This window comes from Etheostoma cragini, chromosome 7, assembly GCF_013103735.1.
Source record: "Etheostoma cragini isolate CJK2018 chromosome 7, CSU_Ecrag_1.0, whole genome shotgun sequence".
In the NCBI taxonomy this organism is placed as follows: domain Eukaryota; kingdom Metazoa; phylum Chordata; class Actinopteri; order Perciformes; family Percidae; genus Etheostoma; species Etheostoma cragini.
The window spans coordinates 1215200-1224812 of NC_048413.1; the positions used below are offsets into that span (position 1 = coordinate 1215200).

Genomic DNA, 9613 nt, shown 5'->3' on the forward strand with positions numbered 1-9613 from the left:
CCTGTATTTTAACATAGGGGGTGTATACTTATGCCCCCTGTATTTTAACATAGGGGGGTGTATACTTACGCCCCCTGTTTTTTAAGAAAGAACATTTATTTATTTATGATACATTAGTCATTAATAAAGAAAATCGGTGTCCTTAAAGGTTGGATTTCCCTAAATTTTTTGAATTGAGGTATTAAGATACATTAGCAAAACATGTTTTTTATTTCTTATTTTTTTTATAGGGTGTAAACTTTCTTAAGCCACTGTACAGTACAACAGTTTTACACCCCAGGAGCAATCTGTTTACATGTGTAAATTAAACGAGTTATTGCACATTGAACAAAGGATTTTTTACTCCCTATTGCTTTTTTTTAACCGGGTTGCCATGGTATTTGGTACTAACACAATCATGTCCCCTCAGAGGGAATTGTTTTAACTTAAGTGATCCTTTAAGTTTTCCTCTTTTGTCATGTTCAGTTTTCTACTAAATACGTGCAAAACGAGTGACCTTCCCATCAGCCTCAGCTGTGCTTTGTGTTCTAGGACTAATGAGTGAGTGTTGGCAGGACTTCTGTTCCTCCAGTAAATAGTATTGTCAGACGTAGTTTACTGCTAGCTAAGTGGTATTTGGCAGGTTAGAATATCAGGAAACTAGAGATATTTATCTTTACAGTTGTTTAATCCTCATGCAGGGGTCAGGGACTGCGTTTTGTCACATTCTTTCCAGACGATGTGTTTTTGCTGACTGGTTCCTTCCTGTTTCATCAGAGGAGAACGAATTTGCTGACTGGTTCAGTCTTGTTTCATCAGAAACTGAATGGATTTAGACAATGGGACGGAGGCAGGATGAGCAGCGAGACAGAAGGGGGTCGAGCTACAAACTGCTGACGATCTGAAGAGGCAGTATAGGACCCCCCCCCCCGTCCAGGGGATCACATCCCATAAGTCAGTAGGAATCATATCCAACACAAACGCTTTCTCTGTATGACGCTGACCTCGGTCATGAGGAGGACACATCTGGGCTCGGTCGGGTCAATGTCATTTCATTAGAGGAGATGACAACTTAGCACTTGTTCCTTGTGTAATATAGGATGGACACGTAAGAAAATTGTTCACCATCAAGTTTAGCCCTAAACTGCAGGGAGCCTAAGTTTAGGCATAGAGCGATTTTACATTAATATCAATACCACATTTATTCCAGGCTCTGATATGGCTTTAACTCCTGCTAAACTGTCTTGTTAAAACCAGATCTGATCTGTTGTCACCTGCACAGACTGAAGAGAAGCCAAACAGCAGCTTGTGTGTGTGTGTGTGTGTGTGTGTGAGAGAGAGAACAGTGTGCAACTGCTTTGAGATCATGGACTGTAAATATTAAAGGAGAGTTCTGTGTGTGTGTGTGTGTAACCCCTAACCATTTTCCTTAGTGATGTCCCCCAGGCTTCCTACCTCTAAACTCTGCCCGTCACTCACTGTTCTCCCACAGGAGGGATGGGGGGGGTGGGGGGGGCGCTTCCTGGAATTGTTTAGTGTTATGTGGTCCCTGTTTTTCCAGTTTTTGCACCATCCCTACCAGCCATATGCATGCACACAGGATCCTGCAAGGTGGATCATGCACTGAGAAGACTCTCCTTCAGAATGTTCATACAATACAAAAAAGGATAACATTTTTAATAATAATAAAAAGATCTGTAGTAACTAAAAAAAATCTGATTTATTTTATAACCTCAAAGCAGTAATCTGAATGAACTGGGAGTCAGAACCTTTATAGCACTTGCAGAAAAAAAGTGTTTTTGAAATGGTATTGAGTAAAAGTTGATCCATCAACATCCATTCCTTTAATTTTAGTCTAAATAATTCATAATTTCTGCTTTTCTAACTCAAACATTAGGTATAATTTTCTATAAATGGTTTATTAACCATAAATTCCAAATATAACTGTAAAACTAAAGTTAATAAGTTAGTGTTACGTACTGTTAAATTGCAAAGAAAGTGAGAAACGTTGAAAAAAAAGGGTTAAAAATGTAAGAAAAAGTGAAATCAAAAGCGTCAATTAAAGTATTGATTTTCAATTTTGACGTCAAGACAACACAAGGGTGAACAGCAAAAGAAGTGAATGGCATTAAAGCAGTAATAATAAACATAAAACATAAGAGAATAAGTGAAAAGGGTTCGTGAAGGATGCAGAAAGGATGGTGTGTTATGGTTGGCTAAAGCAGTAGACGTGGGTTTTAATCTAGATTTGAAAATGTCAACGGAGTGAGCTTCTTTAACAGACGAGGGACACGGTAGGAGGATGCTCTATAACCATCTGATCTTTAGTTTCCTAGGTGATGGACCAGGAGACGGCAGCACGGGAGCGGAGAGTGTGAATGGTGTCATAAGCTCAGATAAAGGAGGTGGTTCGAGTCCAACGGTTGTTCATTTCTTCTCTCTTCACATGTACTGGCCCTTGGTCAGTAGTATATAGTATACATATAGCATATAGTGGTGGAACAAGTCCTTTGTTTTGGAAAGATTTTTTGGGGGCATTTTAGGCCTTTATTTTGAAAGGACAGCTGAATACATGGAAGGGGAGCTAGAGGTGGAATAACATGCAGCAAAGGGCCGCAGGTTGGAGTCCAAACCACGACCGCTGCGTCAAAGAGTGAACCTCTCTCTCTCTCTCTCTCTCTCTCTCTCTCTCTCTCTCTCTCTCTCTCTCTCTCTCTCTCTCTCTCTCTCTCTCTCTCTCTCTCTCTATATATATATGTGTATAGATACATAGATAGATACATACAACCTATATATGTGGGCACACGTTCTACCAGGTGAGCTACCCAGGCGCCAACAAGTACTTTTTTTTTTTTAACTTACCATCTCACATGTCAGGTAGTTTAGTCCTGTGGTTTACAAGCTAAGGGTTGAGCCCCCCCAAAAGGTCACCGAATAAATCAAAAGGCTCGTGAGATGATTAATGGGAGAGGAAGAATGAAAAACAAAATGACACACATTTATGATATTGTTGTGGAATACAGGCTAATTTGATCTCTTTGTGATCCAAACAGTAATTTGAATAATCTGAAGAGTTTAAAGAAAATCTTAATTTGAAAAGTACCTACATAACACATTTTTCTTTTTGGAAACAAAATGAACTCCCATTCCCTGGACTCCTACACCACTCCCCATTACTGACTGAGGATGTCCTGTTAGATCTGTCTGTCTGTCTGTGTGTGTGTGTGTGTGTGTGTGTGTGTGTGTGTGTGTGTGTGTGTTAAGGACAGATGGGAGGGTAGACACTCCCGCCTGCGTGATCGCTCAGACAGCCCTTCACATCCGAGCTGGAAGGAGCGATCTGGTGTCTGCAGGCTTCACCCAGAAAGACAGCGAGGCCTCAGGAGGGACCGGCCCTCTTCACCTCCACAACACTCTTCATCAACACCAGAGGTATGGTATAAAGTCCTAATCTATATTTCTGGAGACGTTACAAGTCTGTTTCCAACCTAAGTTTGGATATGAAAGGAACTCCACCGATTTTACACACCTAAGTATGTTTCCAGGTGTTAGGATGTATTGGCATTGTGAATTGTAATTTGCTAAGTTTTGTATGTAAAGTGTTCTGAGACCATGGTACATGGTGATAATTCACTATGAATAGCAATAAATTGAAAAGAAGTGAGTGTAGCTCATCTCTGATTCAGGCTACTAACGTTACACACTCGCATCTCACACTAAACTGTTGGCGGTCAAGTTGAATTGTGGGTAATGTGTTTTTTTGGGGGCTTTTCCGCCTTTAATGGACATGACAGCTAGAGGATGAAAGTGTAGAGAACGGGGCAAGACATACAGGAAATTGTCACAGGTTGGAGTCGAACCCTCGGAATAAACCTCTACATACATGTGCGCCCGCTCTACCAACGGAGTTAACCCGGCCACAGGCAACATGTTATGACAAGGAAGAGAAAATGTAGTAAAAAAGTACTGTCGACGGGAGTTAAACAGTGTTATAGGAAGGCTTAATCGGTGGAATACTCTTTAAGTATTCCATAAATCAGCAAGTATTACTTTAATTAACTAATTAAACAGAACTACTCACAGCCCCTCAAAGTGAGACCTTTTTACCCCCTATCAACTGCATGTTGTTGGTTTTGTCAAATGGCTTTCTAACAATCTGTTGTGGTTTTAGTCCCCGCCTCTGAAAAGCCTTTGAGAACCATTTCACCCCGCACCCCCCTCCTCCTCCTCCGGTGCTTGTTGTGTAACTTCAGAAAACATAATCAGATTAACCCCGAAGTAAATCTCAACTGGGTTCAGATATGAAACACTTTTCCTGTGCTTTTCACTCCAGACCATGAGCGCTCACGAGCACAACCACTCTCTGGACTACATCAATGGCACCCCGTGGTTCGTCTACGAGTGCACCCTGCAGCTGGACTCTTTCAGAGACTACCGCCGCATGGCCCTCTTCCTCATTTACCTTTTCATCTTCATCGTGGGCCTGCTGGAGAACGTGCTGGTCGTCTGGGTCAACTGGCGCCGACGCCACTCGGCCAACGGGGTGCTCTTCTGCATCATCAACGTTAGCCTCTCGGACCTCATGGTGATTGTGATCCTGCCCTTCTTCATGATGGAGGTGACCATGGACAAGGTCTGGCTGTGGGGGCGCTTCCTCTGCAAGGTCACCAACCTCATCTACGTGGTCAACTTCTACAGCAGCTCCTTCTTCCTGGCCTTCATGACCCTGGAGCGATACCTGTCCCTGACACGACCCTCGTTTCCCGCCTTCTTCCCCGTGCTGGGGCGGCGCCGCTGGGTGCTCTGTGGAGGCCTGTGGGTGCTCTCCTTGTTCCTGGCTCTGATGGAGAACGTCCACGTGGACCTTCTAGAGTGGGACGAGCCGGGCTGCTACATGCTGCCCGAGCACAACTACACCGAATGGTTCGTCTCGGTGACTTTCCTTTGCCTGATCTTCCAGTTCGTGGGCCCCGCCGCCGTCATCATCACCTGTAACGTACTGATCGCTCGGGCAGTCCGAACAGCGCCGGACGTGCAGGGCCGGCGGGAAGTGTGGCTGGTGCACGTGTACTCGCTGGTGTTTGTCCTGTGCTGGCTGCCCTACCACCTGGTCATGTTCCTGATGATCATAGACGACCTGGACCCCTTCATCCTCAGCTGCGACACCGTGGAAGCCCTCTACTTCTCCATCAGCGTGGTGCAGAGCCTGTCTCTGTTCCACTGCGTCGCCAACCCCATCCTCTACAACTTCCTCAGCAAGAGCTTCCGCAGCAACCTGATCAACACCGTGGTGACGTACATTCCCAGAGAGGCGACTCTGGAGCAGGTGGGAGCCGGGACCCAGCCCAACGCCCCCAACGGCGGCAGGGGAGACCCGGGGAAGCAACGCAAGTTAAGTAACGCCAGCACCAGCCAGTCTGATGTTGGATCATAAAAAAAACAAAGCAACTGAGAGAAGAAAAGAGAAAGCGAGACAGAACTGAATCCAGTCTTGGTGCTTCAGAATACCAGAGGCTTAGAACCTCAGAACGTATCATCTCACTCTGGTCATAGAATCATTGTGCGGTTTGTTACGCAACAGAAGGGGCTCACAAACACCTTCCTCTCATAATCAACTTCCTGTTTGTTTTTTTATCATGTATCTGATCAGTTTTAAACAGAGAAAGGCAGGAAATGTTTGATGTGCTCCCACAGGAACTCGTGGCAACCTCTAAATATGGCGCAGAAGAAGAATAGTGTAAACAGATCCATCCAGTGCCAGATAAGATCAATCTTCATAGCCAAATGTAAAAATATTTTAACAGATAAATCCTAATTCACATTACTTAATGCTTATTTATCTGTTCCTAGACGCTGCTGTATGTGCTGTAACATAGTTGAAATGCAATAAAACACTATTTGTACCAGTTGAAGCTGCAGAATTTGTGTGTACTTTGTTTTAAGATTATTTTTTGGAATTTTTTTGAGAGGACGTCTGAAGACGTGAAAGGGGGGGGGAGAGAGGGGTTGCAGGTCGGAGTCAAACCTGCAGCTGAGCCTCTGTACACGGGGCGCACGCTCTACCGGGTGAGCTACCCAGGCGCAACGACCAGGCTTGGGGATATTTTCCTGTTCTTGCACTTCTCTATCTCCCTCCTCGCAGTCTTCGTTCCATTGACTTCCCTTTCTGTCTCCATCTGGAATGTATCACGTTCAACAATGTAAATGATAAGAAGGCCGAAAAGGAAAAGGGGGTGTCAGACCGCTGATGGGACAATAACAGGAAGAGACCGGGCTTTGACGCCCCTGGAAGCAGGAGGCTCTGAAATCCTGATGATGGATGGCTTTTGTGGTTCAGGACACCGATTAATCATTTCGGGGTAATAACAGTCTTCCTAGAGGCATTTATTAGATTTTTTTCCAAAACAATATAGAAAAAAAAAACAAGGCCAACATAGAAACAGATAATGTATAAAGGCATAAAAAATATATAATTACACTTTCATCATAAATATGAGGTAAGACAAAAATATCACACTGAAATGTGATGGCCATTTAAATATTCTATACCACGACATGCTTCACACGCTCTAAACAAGTGAATACAGCATGTTATTAAAAATGGCAGATTCATAAATCAAATAAATCGCATTATTGACATAAAAAAAGCACATTTTTATGTTCCTATGGCAAATAAAATGCACTCTTTTATGTGTTATGTTGTACCTGTGGATTGAAAATAAAGACAATTAAAAAGTCTGAAAATAGTGATAAATATAGGAAAATAATTTCTATGCTACAATGAGGTGGTACCTTGGTAACAGTGCGATCAACCACTGACATTAAAAGCTATTCTGGTATTTTACAATGATACAGATTGTTGGGGCGAGATCATAGACCGTATATATTAACGGTCTATGGAGGAGATGAATCCTGCCACCCGACAGGATACACCGCCACCAAGTGGCTTCTTCTCGTCTTAGCTCCAGGAGACCGGACCCCCCCCCTCGACAGGTTGCCCCAGTAAACGGCATCTGACAGAGAACGTGTCCACTGCATTCTAAAATTCTAAAACTATTAGAGAGCTGATGCCATTAGTGGATCGACAAAAGAAAAAGGAAGAATCTGTTAAAATCACTCATTGAGCAAAAACACTGCTTCTCTCTTGTTTTTAATCCTTATCTGAACAGACTGTTCAAGGTGTTCTAATATTTGCCTCACTAATCTCATTGGGGTAATATTTAGTGAAAACACCAATAGTCAACCCTACAATATTGTTGCAATATTTAGGTATTTGGTCAAAAATATTGGGATATTAGATTTTCTCCATATGGCCCAGCACTGATATGCAAGCTTTTAGTGTATTATGGTTTTTGAGTGTGTGTATTAAATGTGTAAAGTACAAAAAAAACACATTTCACTTCAAATGTAGCTTTCTCTCCCACAGAGAGCTTGGACTGGGCACCGAGAACCGATTCCTTCTTGGAATTGTTCCAAAGATTCCGATTCCATCGGAATTGTTCCTTTATTGATTGGAATCGTTTGGATTGAAATCAGATCATGGGTTCCAAATTTAACACGCGCAAGTTTTGGTTTCCATAGCGGCCAGGCCCTTGTTGTGTAACCGCCATGGAGCATAGTAAGGGGCACTTTAGTGTGGCTTTGTTTTACGTTGAAAAAGCCCGTTAAACCGCAACCCACCATTGAATCAACATAAAACGTTCTTCTTATTTGTGAAATAGGCATTTGACCCGTTTCAACCCGCCCCCCTTTAAAGAATCAATATCAAGAATTGATAAGAACTGGAATCAAAAGGAAGAAGCTGAACTGGAATCAGAATTGTTAAAATACAAACGAGGCCCAAACTCACCGCCTCGCCCACATTCCTGTTTGAAATTCAAATGACCAAGACCAGTGGCTTGTTTGAACTTGGTTAACCAATCACAACAGAGGTGGCCAGCTGACCAATCAGAGCAGACTGGGCTTTTCAGGAAGGCGGAGCTAAGAGCTCAGAAAACATGTGAATAGGGGCTCTTTAACTTTAGAGCAATTGTGACAACCATCTCTGAAATGTTCTGACATTTTACAGCAAATTAAAGGATTCATGATTATGAAAATAACTGTTACTTTTAGCCCTATTCGATTACCAGGTTATGCAGTATGTGGTCCACGACAACCAGACCCAGAGGAAGTGACATATGACACCGCGCGGGCACATCAGGTGTCCACAGCGGGCAGCGGTTCTTTAGAGTGATCGTTGTACATGAAGGTCTGCTCGATGTTGAAGTCCGGGGGCAGGTGGTCCTTGTGGAGCTCCATGTGAGACGACACCAGCTTCAGCGTGGAGAAGAAAAGGCCGCAGACGGTGCAGCGGTACATGAGGGCGCCGGCGTGCGTCTTCAGGTGGCAGATCATGGTGGAGCGCCCTCTGAAGAAGCGCAGGCAGACCTTGCACTGGTAGGGTTTCTCCCCGGTGTGAATGCGGAGGTGGTAGGTGAACTCCCCCGAGTGGGCGAAGCGTTTGCCGCAGTAGCGACACCGGTACCATTTCTCGCGGACGCCCGCTGCCCCGACTCCCCCGTCCTGCCCTAAAGTCCCGTTGCTCATCGCTCCTGAGGGCAGGCTGTGCACCGACCCTTGACAAAACTTATCAGGTATGGCGAAGCTCATTCCCAGCCCCATGCCCAGGTTGCTCATTTTAACGAGGCCGCCGGACAGCGGGCACTCCAGAGACTCAGCTTTACGCTTGCCCTGCCAGCCCTGGGCGCCTCCAACCCCCCCCAGGGACTCGCTAGTGTGCAGGCTGAGGTGGTACTGAAAGGCCGAGGTGGAGCGAAAAGTCTGTGGACACAGGAAGCAATGCAACTCCTCCGCGCCTGCCGTCCCGCCTCCATCTGCACGGACTCTGTACGCCCTCAGCGCCGAGCGCTCCCTCTCCTTCGCCGCCGCCTCCTCGGCGTGGGCGATCATGTGTCGGTCCAGCATGCAGCGCTCCACGAAGCAGCGGGCGCAGTGCGGGCAGGTGAAGACGGGTAGAGAGAGGTGGGCGAGGGCGTGCCAAAGCAAGGAGCACAAGGAGAGCTGGGGGAGGTGGCACACGCCACAGCTCAGGCTCTGGGGACACACGTGGCTCAGCAGGTGGTCTTTGACCGTCTGGGAAGGAGGAAAAAAATAACAAAACACAAGATAAATGTGAGAACAGCATTAAGAGTAATTCCCTATTCTTACTTTCTCTCCTTGTTGCTGTCTGATGTCTCTATGTGAAATCAGTTTTCTTTTGCTTATTATACAAACAACAGCCAACTAAATTTGATTTCCACTTGAATTTCTGGCTGTTATATTATTCCAATAATAAAGACTCTAAAAACTACAAAACTGTTTTTTCTTCTTGTTTTTTTGTGAATGAGTCTAACCTCAGATCATTCACTATACTTTTAATGGTCTGATTTTATTCCATTTTATAAGACTCATTTATTTATTAAATCAACTGACTTTTTTTGCAGATAGAAACTGGCATACCCTACACCAAAAAACTTTAAATGTCGACTTGTCTTGCATTGCAAGATCTACACTAGCAGTGTATACTTATGTCCCTGTATTTTAACATAGGGGGGTGTATACTTATGCCCCTGTATTTTAACATAGGGGGGTGTAT

At 44.5% G+C, this 9613-nt stretch overlaps 2 protein-coding genes across 2 annotated transcripts in view; one reads left to right on the top strand and one right to left on the bottom strand.

The window, feature by feature from the left end:
* The first annotated feature begins 3260 nt into the window (after positions 1 to 3260).
* Positions 3261 to 5691, top strand: gpr182 (G protein-coupled receptor 182). Its single transcript, XM_034875671.1, has 2 exons — positions 3261 to 3410; positions 4311 to 5691. Exon 2 carries the CDS (start codon positions 4316 to 4318, stop codon positions 5411 to 5413), a length of 1098 nt encoding a protein of 365 aa, XP_034731562.1. The 5' UTR covers positions 3261 to 3410; positions 4311 to 4315; the 3' UTR covers positions 5414 to 5691.
* A 1798-nt stretch (positions 5692 to 7489) lies between these two features.
* LOC117947067 (zinc finger and BTB domain-containing protein 39) overlaps positions 7490 to 9613 on the bottom strand; it is a 6138-nt gene continuing 4014 nt past the window's right edge. The window contains exon 4 of the mRNA XM_034875648.1: positions 7490 to 9111. Coding sequence (XP_034731539.1) covers positions 8176 to 9111 — 936 coding nt within the window. The 3' untranslated portion in view covers positions 7490 to 8175. The remainder of the gene's footprint in view (positions 9112 to 9613) is intronic.